Source organism: Rattus rattus, chromosome 1 (genome assembly GCF_011064425.1).
Source record: "Rattus rattus isolate New Zealand chromosome 1, Rrattus_CSIRO_v1, whole genome shotgun sequence".
Lineage (NCBI taxonomy): Eukaryota > Metazoa > Chordata > Mammalia > Rodentia > Muridae > Rattus > Rattus rattus.
The window spans coordinates 6,381,509-6,402,255 of record NC_046154.1 but is presented as its reverse complement, the minus strand read 5'-3'; the positions used below and the strand labels follow the sequence as shown (position 1 = coordinate 6,402,255).

General features: G+C 53.9%; 1 protein-coding gene across 1 annotated transcript in view; it reads right to left on the bottom strand.

The window, feature by feature from the left end:
* Positions 1–273: 273 nt before the first annotated feature.
* The window catches only part of Prdm16 (PR/SET domain 16), a 48,132-nt gene continuing 27,658 nt past the window's right edge, over positions 274–20,747 (bottom strand). Inside the window, exons 8-15 of the mRNA XM_032890777.1 lie at positions 18,430–18,517; positions 15,932–16,101; positions 15,250–15,327; positions 8,940–9,109; positions 8,514–8,688; positions 4,357–4,590; positions 3,429–3,603; positions 274–2,155 (exon numbers count right to left, since the gene is read on the bottom strand). Coding sequence (XP_032746668.1) covers positions 2,021–2,155; positions 3,429–3,603; positions 4,357–4,590; positions 8,514–8,688; positions 8,940–9,109; positions 15,250–15,327; positions 15,932–16,101; positions 18,430–18,517 — 1,225 coding nt within the window. The 3' untranslated portion in view covers positions 274–2,020. The remainder of the gene's footprint in view (positions 2,156–3,428; positions 3,604–4,356; positions 4,591–8,513; positions 8,689–8,939; positions 9,110–15,249; positions 15,328–15,931; positions 16,102–18,429; positions 18,518–20,747) is intronic.

The window sequence follows — 20,747 nt, the reverse complement described above, 5'->3', positions numbered from 1 at the left end:
ATTCACTGCAACCTGCAGGGGGATGGTGTCTTCAGGGATATCTCTGTCACGGATCTCAGCATAGCCTGGACCACTCAGCATCAGCAAAGAGGACTGTCTTGGCGCCAGAACAGCCACAGCAAGTATAAAACATCTGCGCTTGGAGGTTTGAGTGGCTCCCAGAGGGGATCGCGTGCACCGTGTTTGCTGACGCGGATACAATCTCTCATAGTTTTTTAAATGACAACCCAGGTTGTTTCTGGCCCCTCTTATCTTGGTGGGATACTCCTTGCCTTTTGTTTTTTTTTGTTTTGTTTTTTTGTTTTTCTCTTTCCGAACAACAAAATAAATAGAACACTTGTCTTAAAATGTAACTGAGACTCAAATTTAACAAAAATCATATGATTGTCTGGTAAGTGGGCGGCGGTGACCGCGGGACTCCTGGAGGGAGGGACACAGGGGTATTTGGCACATTAACAACCGCCCCACTCCCTGGGCACCGATCACACAGCACACGACCTTATCACACGGTTTTGGTCCTTCACCACATACTTATATTAACATCATTTCTTCAGGAAAAGTTGTCCAATGCCAAAAAATACTGTTAAGGAAGAAATAAAATAAGGAAAGAAATGAATTAGAAAAAAATTACAAGCTATATACAGATTAAGGGAAATTCCATCAGGGAAAGAAATTATTTGAAGTTGGCCCCTATGGGATAATTTAAAGCCCATCCGAGCAGAGAAGTAGACACGTCCCGACTGTCCCAAGGGAGTGAGGCATCCGGTCCTGGTGTCTGTACTGTCTCTGTCCTTTGCTGTGGCAGGGTCCCCTGGATCTTCCTCCTGTTCCTGACCTCACCTCGCCAGGAACCCACACAGAGAGCAGAAATGGCGGCTACGCGGCTGATCTGGAGTCTTAGGCACAGGTAGTACTTGGTGTCCTGGAGTGGAGGAGCAGGCTTTCCACACTTGGTGGCCATGGGGAGGGCATCAGACTGCCAGGGTTGGGGAGGGTTGAAGGCTGGAGGCCTGGATATGGCCTTCAGAAGAGCAGCAGTCAAGACCAGGCTAGGGCTGCTGAAAGGGGAAGACCCTTAGGTGTCCGGCATGGAAGACCTGAGCCACTAGCTCCCGACTTCCCCACACAATTGGGGTGTCTTGGGTGGGACCCGTGGATTCCTCTGCAGACCATACAGGGCAAGGCAACCTCGCTGTCCCGGCCTCTGCAAACCTTCAGCCAGGCACCATGTCCAAGGATTCTTGTGTAGTCAGCGTCCTGTTCAGCCGAGTGGCTCCCATGCCCCTATCCTGTGTCGGGCGCACCAGAATCACCTTGGCTTGTACAAACAGGTCAGAGATAAGAAAGAAAGTCTCCATTATCTACATTATAAAGGGCACACCCGAGCCGCGCTCGTGCCCCGGCAGGTGTGGGTTTGCCAATAAGCCAACATTCCAAAGCAATGCAAAATTACTTTTAAAAAAACATTTTGCAAGTCATTTTTCTGATTTTTTTTAAAAAAATACTGTCTATTTTTTTTTAAAACCCACATGCTTTTAAATAGACTCTATAGTCAATTAAGATTACCAAAAGGGTTAATCATGTGATTCTTGTTATAAAAATCATTCACGAGGTCTCTCTCCATAGCACTTGCCCACTTCTTTCCCATCTCTTCATTCATACCAGGTGGCGGCCCGGAGGTGGCCAATTGGCTCCTGCCAGGATGGAGACCCCCCACCCTCGCCCATGAGTTTTCTGATCCACAGCTCCTGCGAGCAGCTCCTGGGTGGCCGTGCGCCGCACCCACTGCAGATCATGTCCTTGAGGCCAGGTCTGAGAGGTGTTGAAAGTCAGCGGCTACTCGAGGGACCTTCGGGTTCTGAGTATCATTGGAGAAGCTGGGCTTGAGCCATGGCGGCTGGGGTTGGAAGCAGAGTTGAGGCAGAAGGTGTCGGGGGTGGGGGGCTGCTCCCTGGCCCCTTCTCTGTCTCCCACAGCTGGTACCCTGGCTTTGAACTCTGGCCCTGGGGCCTCCAGGTCCTCAGAGGTGGTTGATGGGGTTAAAGGCTCCGGACTCCGACGAGGGTCCCGTGATGTTCAACCAAGCATCCAGTGAGCTCTGGGAGGGGGCGTGAAGAGGAGTGTCTTCAGAGAGGGACAGCATCATTGCGTATGCCTGGGGGCAGGGGAAGGACAGCACACACAGGACAGGTGAGGGGCATCCCAGATAGGTAGGCCTGAGCCTTGACTCACCAGTTGTCCCCAGCCTGTCCAGCCCCCCATCCCCACCCCACCCCGCCCCACCGTCCTGTCTAGTGAAACAGAAACAAAGGTGCTAGAGAGGCCTAGATTCCTATGGCTTGGGAGAAGGACATAGGAGGACATGTGAACAGAGGGGACCTCTCCTGCCCAGAGTGACACCAGAACTCACAGTAGTCCCTCTGTGCCCATGGAGATCTCTTGACCTCTTGGGGTGCTCCCCTGCAATTGTGTTTCCACCTCCCCCTCCACCCTTGGCTTCTATGTCTGCTATGGGAGACTGTCTTTGTCTAGTGGGCAGGAGGCCTGGGAGGGGCCTCTGGATGAGTGTGGCCAGCTACTCTTTGGAGCAGAGTGGGTAGTGTCTCTGAGCTGTTGTGATCATAGGGTGATTTGCTGTGTTTGCTGGCCTCAGACAACCATGGGGGCATCCTTCTGCTTCAAGCCCGGGGCAGGAGGTGCCAGGGCTGAGGGCTGTGTGGAGCATGGCACGTGAGTTACAGGTGGGCACTGGGGATGCCCAATTTGGATCCCCTACACCTTGGAGCAAACACTGGACAGAATTAGTTAGAGACGAAGACAGACACGCAGACGAGTTGGGGTGAAAAAAAAATCTCGGGGTGGTGCCGAGAAGGCTGGAACAAGAGCCAGGCCCCTTTAGATGTCCCAACAATGGGGTCTAGAGTCCTGCAGCCACTGTCCCCAAGATGCGAACATGCAAAGTGCCCGGGACAAGCCTGCACCCTCGAGGACCCTGTGTTAGTTACATCTTAGAAGCCGGGGCCACCTGACAGAGACTGTCCCCGAAACAGCAGGGTGGTCACCCATCCTGGCTCGGACCAGAGATGAAGAGACCTAGCATCTGGTGGGAATGGAACCTGATCCAGATGTTCCCACCGGGGATGGGAAGACTGGGAGAGCAGCCCTCGCTCTGGATGTAAGAGCTAGCTCCTGTTTATCTGTCTTCAAAGCCCCACCTGCTCTACCAGGCTGCCGGGGGCTCGCAGCTATTGGCCTGTCTCTTTGGACAATGAAGCGGGCATGGGGGCTGTGGATTTGAATGCCCGTCAGCCACGGGGTAGCTAGAGCCAGGGCATTCGGGTATCCTGTGGTGGGGTAGGTGGCACCGGGGGCTGCCTGCTGTCTACGTGGGAATGGGAGGAGGGGTCAGGGCTCTGCTGGGTACCTACCTGGTTCTTAGCCTGCCTGTACAGGGTTTGTTTTAAGACCTCAGAATCTAAGGTGGAATTAAGCACATCTTTAACTTCAAATGCTTCCTCAGCTGCTCTGCGGAGGTCCAGCCCCTTCCCAAAGGTCGGCGTCGGCTCCAAAGCTAACAGGCCGCCTCCTCGCTCCTCAACACACCTGCGCCAAGGACCAGGGAAAGGGGCCTGGGGTCAGCTCTTTGGCCACTGGTGGCATCTCTCTGGCGCTTCATGGCCGGTCCCCGTGACTACATGCATGCCACGGGTCTCCATGAGCCACATGCAACAAGGAGACAGACACATGGACAACACGGACACCCAGATAGGAAGCCACACAGACGTAGGAGAGTGGACAGGCAGAGATCGGGAAGGAGGAGTGCGTGCACACATTATCACGGGCAGCAGGCAATCCGGTCTTAGGGATAAAGGGTTCAGAAGGAGGCTTTTAATTTTTCTGAGGCTGAAAGTAACTGGTAAACAGTTAGGACATAGAGAAGTAGCTCAGGCCTGCCCAACTTCTAAAATCATGGGTGCTGGACCCTGCTGCCCTAGGTGGATGTAGACAGCCGCGCAGCAGAGCCGGACTCCCGAGTCAGGGTCAGCAGAGTACGCCCTTCCTCTCCTTTTCCCCACTCCAAGCTTCTAGACACTCTACAGGGAGCAGAGACACAGGGCCGTGAACTCTGGCTAGCATCACCCTAGGCCTAGCGCCAAAGCATTGTGGTAGTAGCACCTGCTGGGCAGAGGTGAGACCAGGTTGGGGGACATGGATCCCGAATTGTCACTTTGTATTCGGGTCCTCTCACTCAGCCCATCCCCTCGCACCCGGCCACGCCCACCTTCGGGCACCACCCCCTGGCACCCGGCCACGCCCACCTTCGGGCACCACCCCCTGGCACTCGGCCACGCCCACCTTCGGGTATGGTCAAAGCCCATGGTCAGGTTGGGTGGTTCCTCATCCTCTTCATCTTCATAGACTCCTTGGGGCTCAGGTGTGGGGGACACTGTGTCCTCCTGTGACTTCCCGGCTAAGCTGTCATCATCCTCTTCCTCCAGCTCCTCCTCCTCCTCCTCCTCTACGTCCTCCTGCTTTGCACTGGCGGAGCCTGGACACGGCGGGTTGCCGTCTAGGTCTTGGACCTCAGGCCTATAATGACAGGCGAAGAAATTGGCCGTGTTCAGGGCCTTCCTTCTTACCAAAGGTGGCTTTCCCTGTTTGCCTTCCTGGCCCTTCAAAAAGAGCTGGTGTCTGTGGTGACTAAAAGAGGTGGTTACGGGTCCAAAGGCAACCATCCGCTCAGTCCTCGAGGAGTAAGAGTTATGGAGAAAAGCCGGGAAGTCCAGAAGAGACAGAGGCATCCTGAGGGAGAGACGGGGTTCAGGGGAGGGTCCCTGAGGAGTAGTCTGGGAAGGCGAGGTGCCCTTAGGACACTGGTGTGAGGAAGTGTCCGGAGCCCATCCTGCCCAGGACTCTGCGTTACCCATCTATGCTCGCATCTCCCAGCCAACTGCAAGGATCTAAGGTTGCAGAGCCTGGGGAGTGAGGGCTGGGCTCAGGCTGCTGCTGCTAACAGGATGCACTGCCAGGATGGGCCAGAGAATGTCGGTCGGGGCTTGAAGCCCAGGCTCTAACTCAACAGCCCCTAGGAACTCTGCAGCCTCAGCAGATCTTTGACACTCTCTTACTGTCTTTGAGTCTCTTAGTCCTTGGTCCTTTGTCTGTGTGTCTGTCATTCTGTCTGTCTGTCATTCTGTCTGTCTGTCTGTCATTCTGTCTGTCTATCATTCTATCTTTCTCTCTTCCCCTCCTTTTCCTCCTCCCCTCTCCCTCTCCCACCTCCCCCCTCTCTCACACACACACACAGAGTGTCTGAGTGTAGTCACATGCATCTATATTGAGGTCAAAGGTCAACCACCCATATCCTCCTTGGTCACTACCCACTATGAGGGTCTCTCACTGGCCTGGGCTCACTTATTTAGCTACTAGACTGGGTAGCCAGCAAGCCCCAGGGGTATCTGACCACACACACCAGAAGAGGGCATCAGATCCCATTATAGATGGCTGTGAGCCACTATGTGGTTGCTGGGGTTTGAACTCAGGAACTCTGGAAGAGCTCAGCCCTTCATGGTTGCACAACAAATGAACATGCCACCAACTGAGCTATGTTCTCAAGCCTCTGGGTGAGATTATTTTAAAAAATTGTTTATCCTTTTGTATGTTTGTATGTGGATGTGTGGATGCCTACGGACTCCAAAAGAGGGTGTTGGATCGGCTGGAGCTGTAGTTACAGGTGATTGTGAGCTGCCTGGTGTGGGTTTGGGGAAGCAAATCCTAGTCCTCTGCAAGATCAGCTGGAGTCCACTGACTCCTTACTAACAGGAGTGAGCAAGCCAAATCTATTCCCTTCAAGGAACACCACCGATTTGGTTCGAGTCAATGACCATAACCTGTGTGCCAGGAACTGTGGCTATCTTGACAGGTCCACTCCAGCAATGGACGCAGCCAAAGACGACCAATTCTTAGATCCCATGTCTAGAACCCCCAACTCTTCCTGGCCTTCATTTCTACTCAGCTTTGGGGGCCTGACTAGGCAGTGCTTGTGGTCTTGAGGGAGAGAGGGGTCTGGTCATTTTCACCGAAGGTGGCATCTTCATGGACTGACTTGCACAGTGGTGTTAAGGCTGTGGTTGTGTAGGCGGGACTGAGCTGGGGAGATTCTGTTGCAACTGCAGGCTGACTCCACCCGTGACACTACCTCCCACCATGCCTCCAGGACAGGTGGAGTCTTGACAGGTTTTGAGGCTCTCTAAGTCCCAGGCTTCTAGTCACCTGTGTTGGGGGTCAGCAAAGACTATGCTGAGTTCATCTCCTGGAACAGAAGGCTCTGGGATAGGTGGGGCCTGGATACTGCCACCCTGTAGTGGCAGTGGGAGAGAATTCAGTCCCTACGGTTGCAAGGACAGGAAGAGAAGGCATGGGCAGGGAGCCCAGCCTGGCCCTGGGTGTCACACTCACCAGGTAGCTGGTGTGGTAAAGCTATACCTGCCGGCTGGTCTTGGGAAGGGCTGGAGGAGCCCTGCTGTTTATAAGCAGAGACAAGGCTCTTTTCTTGCATGCTTACTCTGTGGTATGTGCTGTCCAGCAGAGACCCTGACAGGCTGGTTGGTGTCAGCTTCAGGTAGGAGGGCAGCTTCTCTCTTGGAGATGGGAAGGCTGCCCTGGATGGAAGCTGTGCTAGCATGCTGACTGATGTGGCTTGCAGCAGCAGGAAGGGACAGTCCCAGAGTCAGAGATAAGATCTGGTGTCTCCCACAGTCCTTGGTCAACATGTGGTTTCCACTATATCTCCCCGTGTGTGTGTGTGTGTGTGTCTGTCTGTCTGTCTGTCTGTCTGTCTGCCTGCCTGCCTGTGTGTCTATGTGTGTGTTGCATGTAGAAGCATCTCCACCATCCAGTAGGGCTTTTCTATAAATTTATCACCTCAAGGGAGACCCTTGTCCCAGGTCACCATCTGAGGGATGGGGTTAGATTCTACATGTGGCCCTTGGGGACACAGTTCAGCACATGAACAATCCTTTGGGATGGCCTGGCAGCCACTGGGTTCTCACTGATCACTAAAGGTGGGACTCAACAGAGAAAGACCCAGAGAATGTGGGTGCCAGCCCCAGCTGAGTCTGCTATCCTCCGCACCAGACTGTCAAGTAGCAGCAACCTCACATACGCTCACTCTTACAACAGTGGTGACATGGGGAACCTCTCTTTAGTTCCTCGGCTCTCAGGGCAAAGCTGGTGGGACCTGGGAGACATCGACACTAGCAAAATAGGCTGGGTTTGCGAGGGGTTGGCTCTCTCTTGGTCCACCCGCATTATCATCAGTGTTGAATGCAAGGGAGGAGATACGGGAAGCTCTGTCAGAACACCCATGATGTGGTTAGGGTTGCGAGGATGGGGAACGGCTTCTCCCCTTCCTTCCACAAGTGTCTTCTGTTCTGCTGGGCACATGGAGGGTCCTCTGGCCTGCCACTGTGGAAGCTACACTTTGAGCTTGCCTTCAGCAATGGGTATCTGTTCTCTAGCTCTCTGAGGGATCAGGGAAGGCCTGCTGTGAAGGTACCTTCTCACACACAGCTTCCTCTGAAGGGGAGGGCATCAAGCTGCTGGACAAGTAGGTGGCTCTCAGACATGGCATCTTGAGGGACAGGGCCTGGTTCCTTTCAGAGCACTGTGCCTAAAGTCAGGATGCGTATGCCTGGGCACTTGGTGGACTGTAGCCTGGGCCCTGATCTGCAATCATAGACCCCCCCCCCCCCAGCGAGACCACAGACTTGTGAGCAGCAACACAAGACGTCATCACTGATGGTGTGGACTGGTCTGGTCTTCACAGTTTCCCCAAAGCGCCAGAGACACCAGAGGTGCAGCTGACAGGTGCCTGAGGGAACACATCTCTAGCGAACCCTCCTTCACTTCCTCAGAGTGGACGGGAGCAAGCTGCCCTGGTGGCACAGACATGTGGCCCACGGTGGCTCATGCAGTAATGGCTGGGTCCTGGCTCTAGGACCTGGGCCAGTTTTGAGGCAGCAACTCATGCCACTTCTATGAGCCTCTGGTTCTTCTCTACAAAACTGGAGACCCTTCTTGGGGTTTCGTAGGGTTTAGAGAACTTCTCTATCTCAGCAACTTCTCTGATCGGTTTCATTTCCTGGGATATGGGAGTGTCCTTGCAGAAGGGAGAGTCCCCACGTAAAGGACACACACTGACGCTTGGATGTGAGGTGTCCGAGAACACCTCTGTAGCCTGGTTGAATTCTCCTCCCATCATCTCTATGTCTCTCTCTCCCTCTCTGTCTCTGTCTGTCTGTCTCCCTTTCCCTCTCTCTTAGTGGAAAAGCTATTGCAGGCGTGCACATGGAGAGGTTAGCGGGGAGGACTCTACTTATTTCTAGCAATAGAGCCTGGGACCTCCTCCATATGGGACCTAATGCCACCCGGGGGGAGGGGGACATGCATCTTGGGCAAGACCATTGGAGCAGCTGAGTCTAGATCTGCCGGGGCTGGCTTATTTTCCTTACCGTTTGTCCATTCGAGCGGACGCCTGGTTCATCTCGCTGTTGGCGATGAAGTTTCGGATCTCGGAGAAGTAGGAATCTTCCTTCTCATCTAAAAGTGCATGGTTGTCCGACTCGGAGGTGGGGGAGGAGGCGCTGGTGCCCAGGTGGTTCGTGAGCACCCCGGAGTGCTGGCTCACTGTGGATGGGCTGAGTGTCAGGGGCATCCTTGCGGGGCATCTAGCCCTCACTCAGTTCCAATGTGAACTAGGGGTGATCTCAGGAACTGTTTCTTAGAGAGTTATCTGAAGGGGTGATATTGCCCTTCCTAGCCAGGTCTCTTCCCTTGCCCCTCCTCCGCCACTCCCCTCCTCGTCCCTCCCCGCAACGCTCCTCACCCGCCACGCCCCCATCACGCCCCTCCTCTGCCTAGTCCCACACCTCACCAACCTGGTGCACCTTCGTGTTCGTGCTTCTTCAGGTGCCGGTCTAGGTTGGTCTGCTGCCCGAAGCAGCGGTTGCACAAATGGCACTTGAACGGCTTCTCTTTGTTGTGGATGTTCCTCACGTGCCGCTGGAGGTTGGAGGAGATGCTGAATGACCGGTCACAGTACTTGCACCTGGAAAACAGGTGCGCCTTGCCTCAGAGGAGAGGAGATCAAGTGCGGTGAGAGATGGCCTGGCCTCTGTCGCCACTGCATCTGTGTCCACTGTGCAGCCCCTGAGGCCACCTGACTACCCGGCTGGAGAGTTCAGATGTGCCCTAGGGTTTCTGCCCCTAAACTATCCCTGAGCATTCTAGTGGAGGGCGGAAGATGCTGAAATACGGTACGAGATGACATTCCTTATTCAGCCTCAAGAGGGCAGCCTTGAGCCACCGAAAGGTGCAGAAAGCTGTTCTGGCTGGTTACCCTGAGATGGGAAAGCAGCCTTCTTCTGACTGAAGACCCTGGGCCAGTCCCATTTCACTTGGGGGCCTAATGCTCTTAGTAACCCTGAAGGTCAGGTGAGGGATTTGGGGTCTGTGGCCTTGATGCTGAGGCCCGCTAGTAGCTATATTGAACCCTTCAAGCTACTACCGGCTCTTGTGTGCTCAGAGTATTGCATGCCATGCTCCCACTAGGTTGACCAAACAAGCACTTGGGAAACCATTTTACCAGAGAGCATGGCGCCACCGTTAGAAGCTGTGGGCAGTGAGAGATGTCTGCTGTGTGACTGTCCTCCAGGTGTGACCTCGGTGGCCCTAACATCAGAGAACAGAGGCCTGCTCTCCCTCAGCTTTATAACTGAGCCCACGATAAAGAAACCAAGACCGAAACAAAGAACAGAGAGTGATTTAAGAAAGGACCTTCCAGGCTCCGCAGCACACGTGGGATGCCCGGAAAAAAGCAGCACGCGGTGCATTATGGGAGTCTGAGCTGCAGTGCATTGTGGGAATCTGAGCTGCAGGGTGGCTGACAGGGCTTCCCTGAGGGCCAATACAAACAGGCAGACCCTGCAGCAGGGATTCTGACTCCGTGGTGTTTTTTTCTTTTTCCCCCCTGCATATGTGTGCATACATGTAGTATATGTGTACAAGTGCATGTGTGTGCTCAGGTATTTGAGCACATATATGTAAAAACGGCCATCAGAATGCCTTTGGGTGCTTATCTGGATCTCGGAGGTACATAGCACTTGAAAACGCTGTTTGTGTGACTGTATACTTTCATAATTGGGAAATGAGCCCTACTGGGTGACAACATAATACACAAGATTTCCAGCGCCAGTGCCGTGAGACAGGCTGCCTTCCTCTCTGGAGCCAGAGCCTGTGATGTCGGCCTCAGTGAGGGCAAAGATGGGGGGCTTTTTTTCCCACCCACATGGATGTGCGATCATTCTAAATACAGCAGCCTTGCATTCCTATGGGCCCTACCCTACTGCGATTTGGGGCTGGTGGCAGGCTGTAGAGTAGCACCCTGGTCACGAGCCTTTGTCACGTGGTTGCGGACGTGCCTGAGGACACCAGGGGCGCAGCCAGGAGGGGCTGTGTCAAAGCAGCTTTTACAGCATTGTGCTATCCAGTACAGGAGGAGCCAGGCTCTAGACAGACACTAGAGGTCCGTGTGGGCCCCTCCCCGGAGTATCTGACTGTGTTTCTGTCCCTGTTGAGTTCAGAACCCTCAGGGCTGCAGTTGACTTTGCCCTTGGACTCTCAGAGCCTGCGAGTCCTATGGTCCCTGGATGCCCCATAAAACCGAGGAAGTTTAAGACCCTAGAGAAAGGGATGCTGCTCTGAGAGAGGCCCTTCCTCCTGACCAGGCTGTTCCTTCAGGTGCGGCTACCACGTGTGTGACCTTCCAACCTTGAGGTTTTGTGTCGCCCTTTACGGTTCCCTTCTTCAGTCAGTTCCCGCAGCCTGCAGCCTTGTTTGAGGCCAGGCTCTCCCAGCTCCTTCTATATTAACCGCCTCACCAGACTTTTTAATCACAGGTCTGGGCCGTTCTACTGTATCTCAGGGAGTCCTAAGTGGCCTCGAGGGCACATTGGGTGTCCTTGGACACAGCCTTTCTTCCCACAGCCTGGGAAGCAAAGCAGCCTGACTCACATGATCGTCTGCAAAATATGCCTGGGTGCCTGGCTGTTGGTTCTCATAGTCTGAGCAGTAACAGTCTTCAGTCCTGCTCGCTCTGGAGCCCCCTGTGGATGGGACTTTTTGGAAGGAATTTCACCTCTCACCTGCTTTCCCCACATGCTCTAAAACATAGTGACACCTTGACAGGGCCAGGCCCAGCTCTTCCTGCTTTTTTGGGGGGGGGTGGTGGGATGATTGCTCAGGAAAAGAAAATTTGATTTGAATCTGCAGAGTAAAGGCAAGGCTAAGCTGCCCATAGGACTAGGAGTTCACTCAACAGCAGAGTCCCCTGCAGATGCCACAGGTCACTCGGGCAGCCCTGGTCTGGTCTGCCTGTCCATGTTCATATAGTTAGTTCTTTCTTTTTTGGTTCCTTAGGAAATGCAGAGACCCTCGGACAGCCCCCCCCGCCCCGCCCCACTTTCTAGGCAGCAGCTGTGGCACAGACTCCTAAGCACGAGAATGCTGGGACGGGGAGGGAGGTTGGAGCGGCAGAGGTTTGTGCAGAGCTCTGCTTGCTGGGTGCTGAGTTTAGCCTCTCCTTGTTCTCATCTAAATAAATGGCCCAGGCAGAGACATCCACTTGAAATTTAGGGGAGCAGAGAGCCCCAGGGCTGTGAGGGAGCAGAGTTTGCCCAGCAGCTGGGTTCTGCACTGTGAATAAGCTGACTGGCAGCTAGGGAAATTTACAGTCGCACCGCATAAAGCAACACACCATTGTGCTCACAGAGAGGAGAGGGCACGGGCAGCCCAGCAGAGAGCTCCGGGAGGACCTTGCTGCGACCATGCCTATGGCAGTTCCAGAGAAGCAAGGGATGCACAGGGCAGGAGAGGATGAAACTAGGCCTCTCAGCCCCTGGGATGAGACACAGGAGGGCTACTGTCAAACACCATTGCCACGTCATTTAAAAAGCAAGGACAGGTAAGGAAAGAAGAGAGCTAAACAATGTTCTAAGAAGGGCTGGGGAGACGGCTCAGCGGTTAAGAGCACTGACTGCTCCTCCAGAGGTCCTGAGTTCAATTCCCAGCAACCACATGGTGGCTCACAACCATCTGTAATGGGATCTGCTGCCCTCTTCTGGTGTGTCTGAAGACAGCTACAGTGTATTCATAGGAGATACATAAAATCTTTTAGAACAACAACACAAACCAACCAGAGCCCCCAGGGACTAAATCACTATCCAAAGACTACACATGGACAGACCCATGGCTCCAGCTGCATGTGTAGCAGAGGATGGCCTTGTTGGGCACCAAAGGAAGGAGAAGCCTTTGGTCCTGCCAAGGCTGCACCCCCCAGTGTAGGGGAATGTCAGGGTGGGGAGGCATGAAGGAGGGTGGTTGGAGAGGGGGAACACTCTTATAGAAGAAAGGGGAAGGGGATAGTATAAGGGGCTTATGGACGGGAAACTGGGAAAGGGAATAACATTTGAAATGTAAATAAAAAATATCCAATAAAAAATAAATTAAAAAAAGAAAAATGTTCTAAGAATAAAAACAAATGAGGAGTCTTGCAGGAGCCACCTGTAGCCCCCACTGGACACCACATTGGCTTTCTTAATACAGGACGCAGAATGGGTGCTGGGGAGGAGACTGAAGGTGCACATTCACAAAGCAGAAATCACGGGTCTGATCAGGAGCTCCAGGTTGGTCCTGGAAGGCTGGCATCTGAGTATGATGCAGGCTGTGCCTGGCAGCTAGGAGAGCCTCTACATCAAAGCTGTACCCCCAGTAGACCCATTTCATTCTCAATTCTTAATTTTTCCAATTAAAAATCTTAATTTAAAATTTATATGTGTGTAGGTGTGCATGCACATGTGCGTGTGTGCCTGTGTGTGTGTGCCTGTGTGTGTGTATGTGTGTGCGTGTGCATGTGTGCATACCTGTGTATGTGCTGGTGTGTGCATGCTGCTATATAGGCATAGGTGTGTACATTTGTGTAGAGTCCAGAGGTTGACACCGAGTATGGTCCATTACTGCTTTTCTGTCCTTTGCTTTTGAAGGCCTCTCATTGGGCCTAGAGCACAACGATTTGGCTAGACTGACGAGTCAGAAAGTTCCAGGGCTCCTCCTGTCCCGGCCCACCTTGTGCTGGAATACAGGGACGTACAGCCTTGCTCAGCTTATACGTGGGTCCTGGGGGTGTGACCGCAGGTCTCATGTTTGCAAGATGGTCTTCCCCAGTCGCAGCTGGTCAGGTCTTCTTCCTACCTCTGCAATCTGAGTTCTGTAAAACTCACATGCTGGAGTTTTTAGGATGTAAGAGTGGTTTTAGGTATGTTTTCTCCAACTCCAGGCAAAGACGTCAAAGCCAAGAGAAGTGCTAAGGAATGTTCCCTGTCTAGAACGTGTAGGAAAAGCAGAGGCCACCCCGTGTCAGGACACAGGGACGTGCGGGAAACTAAGAAACTTACAGTGGCTTCCTGATAATGCAAGGTAACCCCTCCTCATTTGCCTTTTGGAGAGTCCCAGCCTCTGCAGGGTACATACACCCACATGTGTACATACATGTGTACACACAGTGACCATGCACACGTGTACGGACACTAAAGTGGGCATCATACCTAGGTAGGAGCCAAGCATTCTTACTGGGCCCTGTGCAGTGGATTGCTAGGTTGGGCTACACGTTCTCCAGTTCCCACTTAAACTCCTTCCAGTTATCAAAGAAAGACCAAGCAAAGTCCCTGGCAGTATCAAGAGGCACGCTGCACGCTTTAAACCCCTTGGCGAAGGCCTGCCTCCAGCCAGATAAAGCCAGGATTTGCAACACAAACTTGCAAAGCAATTATTGTTACCAAAGTCGAAACTCTCAGATTGGAGGGAGCGAAAGAAATCAATGATAATTAAATTCTTCTATAAACACGGCCCCTACCCTCTGGGGGCTCTTAGCGCGACACGCTGTCCAGGAGTCGGCTCTCATTACAGAAAAAACACAGGGCTTGTTTCTGGGCGAGGACCAGACCAAATAAATCTTTCTGTTGCTTGCCTTTGTTAAGTTGTAAGTCACTATTTTCAGAGAGCAGACAAGGGGGGCTGCATGTCAGGGAGGGCTGGGGAGCCTGGGACACAGAACTAGAAAGAACGGTCGTTTACCGGCACAGATGTGAGCGGGTGGTCACCGGGGATGCTCTGTGTACCCGAGTGGGGCTTGGGGATCACACCATGTACACACCCACATGGGATCCCTGCCACAGGGAGGGGCACACAGATGAGTCCTGTCACCACGTGGCTACATCCCGGTGGCATGAGCTATGCGTGGGCACAGTATAGGAGTCTAATGTCACCGGCCTAAAAGCAAGCCAGTCTTTTTCTTTCCCAAAGCCCCAGCCAGCCAGACACACCCCAGAATGTGTTGCTAAACTGGTCCTGGCAGAGAAGTGGCCATTTCCCTGTTTGTCTCAGGGTGACAATTGCCCAAGTTCTGTTTTAAAAGGCCTACTCCCTGATGGGGAGCTAGGAGCAAGAAAAGGCGTCCTCCTCAGACCTTCTGGTGCAAAAACAAAGGCTCAAGGACAAAGAGGACAGGGGCCCTGGGGCCAGAAGAGTGGGCAGGAGTGGCTATCGGTTCCAACCCTTGAAGAATCTCAGGACGTGTTTAAGGTGTAGCTCCTATTTTTTTTGACACAGGGATAGTAAGATCCCCTGGGAAGCTGCTCCACGTCATTCAGTGACATATCCCAAGAGACCGTGTAGGTGACCCTTTAACAACAAATGCATAGTCTCCCACTCGGGGCTGCTGCAGAGAATCAAGGATACCCCATGTTTGTTAAGAGCTCATACTTGGGGAGGGGGTGGCTGATGGTCATCGTGACACAGACAAGATTAGATGGGGGCTGGCCCCCTCTCTGATTTTGATTGCCTGCTCTGGTTGATATGTTAGCTACAGGAGACAGACTCTCTCGAATCCTCTTTCGGGAGCACGGAAGAAGCCTTCCATAAATTTCCTGGGTAGTTCCTGCCTCCTCCGGACATGAGAGATGGCAGAGAATGTCACAGCCAGATCTCTGGCTACTGTCCACTGTCCTTCTGGTGGCTCCCGAGCTGTGGGTGTGTCTATCTGAATGTAGGTATTTGCCGGAAAGGAGGGAACTAAGGGTGCACAGAAACTATTTAGGGGAAACCCCTCTGATAACAACGCAGCGTGGCTCCTACCTGTATGGCTGTTCCCCCGTGTGTGTCCTCAGATGTCTTGTGAGATTTGCAGATCTGGGGAAGATCTTGCCACAGTACCTGAGGCCGAGGGAAGAGAAGTAGGAGAGGCTTAAGGGTGGCCCAAATTTCTGTCCATCCAGAGTTCAGCTCAGAGGCCTCATACCGGGGTCTGGCCAGTATCCCTGCCATTTTCTCTTTGTCCTGAGTTCAGACAAGCTCCTGGGGTCTCGCCGGTATGAACGTCCTTACCATTTTCTCTTTGCCCTGAGCCCAGACAAGCTCACAAAGCACAGAGCAGAGGGACCAGCATCTTGCCCTCAGTCTGGGGGCCATAGTAGCTGGGATCAGCAAAGGCATCCTGGGAGCATGTCCTCCCGACACCATGAACAATGGCTGCAGCCCTGGGCACACCATCCCTCCTAGTTTTGTGGCTGATGCTGAGCAGACATTCTCTGGCCTCTGAACTCAGCTAAGCCCCATGCTGGGCCCAGATAACACAGCACAGAGGATGGTTCTAGAAGCCTACCCAGGTCGCTCCAGTGCAAACATGACCTCAGGCAGATGGTTCCCCATAACCTTCACCGTAACAGCAAACTCTGGGCTTCTCCAGAAGCAGGTTCCCAGCCACAGGTGTGTGTGCGGCCCCTTCCCACGAGCCCCTAAGGGTCCCTCAGTGCTTCACCTGCACGTGTATCTCTCCTTGCCCTTCCTGAGGATGGGATCTGAGAGCGTTGGGGGTGGGGAGCGGAAGTTGAAGGGGTGGTGAGGCAGGGGCTGCAGGGAGCTGCCTGAGTCGGCCTTCATGGCTGCAAAGCTCTCCAGCTTCTCCGTCATGGTTTCTATGGCTGACATCTGTGGGCACGGAGAGGGAGAGATTGATGACTCAGCACAACTGCCACCTGTCTAAAGAGAGTGCACACCCAGGGTCCTCATGTCTAGTCCTCTCGGCAGCCCTCGGCTAGCCATTCCTCAGATAGCTGTTGGAACCAGAGCCACACTTTACTCTCCCCTTGTCCTTCTTAGAACTGGGACTATAATCCAGGGTCACCTGGAGTGGGTCTTTTCAGTCTAGTAGGTAGAACTTGTTTAAAACTCTAGGCTATGCAGGCTCCATCGAGACTGCAGGTTTCGGTGACAGGGACACTGACCTTGAAGCTCTACTTCTCCTGCCTGTGCCAAGGGCACCATGGGAGGCTCTCTCCGTACCTCTGCTAAATGTCTATCCTAGAAGGCAGGTTTTTATCTGGCAGAGATGGGGGGCAGATGAGGGAAGCAAAGGAAGGTGGGGTGGGGCAGGGACTGGTAAAGGCATAGAGGGAAAAGGTCCAGCCTCTCAGAGTGCTGTGAACGTTGGGAGAAACTGGACCTGGATGAAGGCCCCACTGCCCACAGCAGTGGGGCATGGATGAATGAGGAGACAAGGTATCAATCACTTCCATACCCAGGTTCCTCGTTCATGGACAGCTGCCTCTGGGGAGTGTTTATTGCTTAGTGCTACCCCCAACCCCATCCCCACAAGGCCCTTGTTCACTGATGTCAGAATCTGGGACCCAGTTGCCTATGGTGGACCGAAGGCAGCATGTCATGTGACTGCAGCATGTCATGTGACTGCAGCATGTCATGTGACTGCAACCCTCCGCATGGCTCCAGCCACTCAGCCCTTCAGCACCTTGTTGGGATGCCCGAACCAGACTTGTGGGCTGTTTGCTGGGCACTGACAACAGGGAAGGGGGAGTCTTTGTACTGCGGTTACTTGGAAGCCTCAGAATACAGTGGTGGAGACATTTGGTATCTGGGGAAACAGCGGTATGGTTGTAACAGAAATCCACAGGAAAATGGATGGATGCTATACCCAGCCACCATGGTGGGGCTTTCCCTTGACCACTGGGCGGCTTTGCCCAGGCTGCAGAGATGCAGGCCTTGCCCTGTTCATAGAGGGCACGACCCTCATCAGAACACACCGCACACACTTTCTGCGCTCATGCTCACTGGTGGGCAGATGGAAACTGCCTTGCTGTCTAGGCTGCTACCCGGCCTCTCTAGAGTCTTTTCCAACACCTGAAAGGTGGGACCTCAGGGTGACACTGAGGTCCTTGGCACAGAGGGAACTGTTTACCTTCCCATAGGTTTGTAGAAACCTTCTTTTTGCATGGTTACCAGGCTCTTTCTGTCCCGAGTGACAAGACAACCTAGCTAGCCTCAGACCATTTAATTGGTGACCATAAGTCACCCCCTTTCTGCCTCTTCATCCTGGCCCTGGGACACAGGGCAGGCAGAGGATGTAGGCCCATGGGAGCTGTGGGCAGTAGGGACAATGGGCAGCTGGCCCCCCACGGGCCTCTCTTCCTCAGGCCGGGCGGGTCCTGCCTGCCTGGTCTGCTCTGCCCCATCAGACGTTCCCGTGAGCTCCTAGCACAAACACAAACACCGGATGTGCCTGGCTGCCTTGTCGACTTTTTCCAGCGGGGCCTGGGAAAATTGGGGGAAGCTATTAACCAAACTCTGAGGCCCAGTGGAACAATGGGAGGCTCTAAGTTTAGCTGTGAACTCAGCTAGGGTGCAGGTTTCACAGACTAGGGCTTACCCAAGGCGGGAAGCTCAGGGAAGAACAATACCCCATGCAGGATTTTTGGCCTGAAGATTCGCTGTCAGTGAGGGAGGCTTAAGGGCTGTGACCTGCAGCTCCTAGGAGGGGTGGGGGACAGACCTCATGCAGTGAGGACAGGGGTCCAGGACACTTGGAGGACTTTGCCTTGGGCTGTGGCTTCCCCAGGAGGCATGTGGCCTGGGGGCACAGGCAGGGACATTAGTGTCCCTAGGAGGGTTTCTTCCTGCCCCTTCCCACAGAGAGCCCCCTCTCTCTGGCCCTTTCATTGAAGTATGCTAAGGTATTGCCTACTGCAGGAATACTAGCCCCAGCATCTGTTTCCTTATGTCCAAGGCTCTGCTCCTCTCGGCACCTGCACCAGTCAGTCATACATTCCTTCCTAGGGCCCAGGGCCCTCACATATGTGGGGTTCCTTCGGACCAGAAGCCCCTATGTGCTCCAGGTCCACAATGACCTGTGGGGTCTCAGAAAGCAGCCCCTGCCTCTTGGGAACCGGAAAACCCAAGGCCCAGAGGCCTGTTTGCACAGTGTCTCTAAGCACTCCCATCTCAGAGGCCCAGGGTGGTTCTTACCTGGGGGTGGAACAGCAGTGGGGACGGCCGCAGGTACTTCTCTTTCAGGACTCCCACGGGGTCTGCCACCTTCCGCTTTTCTACCCTGCTGGACAGCAACACAGAGGGTTACATACCCCACAGAGCCACTTGCTCCTCAGGACCCTGCCCATGCTGGATTGATTGTCAGACTGCCGTGGAGGCCACTGCAGGGCCTACCCAGCTAACTCCTACCTGAATGCCAATGGGCCTCCAGATCAGTGGGGCAAGCCCCAGAGGCTCCCTTACCCAGACACCTCAGTTCCTTAACTGCTCCTTTACTTACTCAGTGGTTTCTCCACACACCTCATCTCCCCTCAAACAGTTACCACCTCCTGTGTTTGTTGGAACGTGTTCCGTGCTGGAGTCTAGAACATTCTTTGAAGGCTCCGTGTGCATCAGCCTCCTGCCTGCTGGCTTGCACACTCATATGGTGAGGCTTTCCTCGAGGTCTCCAGCACACCCACAAGTTACTCCGAGTCACCCCAAGCCTTGTCGCCTATGCCCGAAACACGCTGTCCCTGCCGGAAACTGGCACGGCCCACTTTGCCTATTTTGCTGACGAATGCGGGTGACAGATTTCTGTCCTGGGGCAGCCAGGTGGGTTGTACCTGAAAACCTCTAATGGCTGCTGGAGACTGCAATTCTAGAATCTTCCTCAAGTGTCAGTGACACCTTGCTAAACACATCTCCACGGTCAGAGCAGGTGGTAGCCCGGTCCTCTCTTTCACCCCCACAGTTGGTGGAAGCCCCATGAGGTGTTTTATTCAAACCTGATCACCCTCTTGCTCCAGAGGATGCCGGAACAGATCAAGCTATTCCTAAGTCACATCCCGCCTGGGCCCTGGCCTTTTGTCATTTTGCCCCCTTCCATCAGTTGAAGTCTTTGTCCCCCTGCCTTCCAGGGTACAGCAGTGGACAAGTCAATGTGGCTGCCAGAGGGGCAGGGGCAGGGGGAGGGGTGGAAATGAATCCTGAGGCACTTGGCTCTTGGCAAGAGCTGTCAGCCTAGGGCTGTACTTGGGGAACCAGGGCCCATCCACTACAGGCAGGGGGGTCTCTCATGGCAGGAGCTCAGCCTTTGAATCATCTAGGGATGCCTGCAATAACAGGAGGAAGGCACCGATGATGGTAGCAGATTCAGGCTGAGCTACGAGTCTCTCTGAAGCCAGCCTGTGGCAGCGCAGGACCCTCCTTAAGTTCAGGCTGCAGTCTGCCTTCACCTCAGGGGTGGACACAAACTTATTTGCCCACCTGGATTGGACCCATTTTGCAGAGAACTCTCTGCAGAGGCTTGTACAGCTAGTCCTCTAGTGGCCACAGACCTTAGGTCCTAAGGACGCATGCTCAGCCTGGCCTTTTGACATTATGAGTAGAGAGCACATGAGACTATAAGGGGGGAGGGGCCCTGGGGCCCTGTGATCAGTTCCCACGACTCTCTTTTCCCAGATGACCGTGGTTCCTTGCAGCTTACAGGAAAATGTAGGAGGGTCTAACCAAGTTGGTAGAAGGGGTAGGCAGGGGGCAGAAGCAAAGGCTTAGGCAAAGTTCCCTCCATCGTGGGGTCTAACCAGAAGGCTCTGTTTGTCTCCAACTACCTACGCCCTGTATGAACCCAAGGAGCAGCAGGTGGCTCTTGCTTCCTGACTCAGCAGAGTACCGGTCTCCGTCTCTTTCCCTCTCTGGAGCCCGGGTACTTCCTGATAGAGGCACCTTGATGAGTATCATTCTTGTTCCCTGGGATTACAAAGCCAGAATCCGACAGGAAACAGAAGCTTGGTCTGGGTGGGGAAGGTACAGCCTGGGGCTGGAGTGGGTACCTGTGGGGAGGAGGCCATGTTCCCTGGGTGGGTACCCGTGTTAGAGGAGGCCATGTCCTCTGGGTGGCAGCTGTGTAGTCTGCTTCACTTGGGATTTCCTTACAACTTTATCTCTTCCTCACCTGCCTGCCTCTTTAAGAACTATGAGCCCATCACCCTCGCCCCCCCTCCATCCCCAAACCATGGCTAGCTCCAAGGAGACAGCAGGCCCACAGGCCTGTTCCCTGAGAGTCTCTTGATGCATGCTCACACAGGTGCACGATGTGCCTGAGGAAGCACACAAGGTCAATGTCAAGTGCACAGCTCTCTGCTAGATCATCCACTTCTTCTTCCCCGGGACTCCCTCCCATGGCAAAGTGGGTGTTATATGCTAGCAGGAGTGGGGATCAGACATGGAACCCATCCTTGCTTTCTAAGCCCACTCCCCTCTTTGGGAGGCTCAACCCTTTTCCATACATCAGGGAGCAGACTCAACTTGCC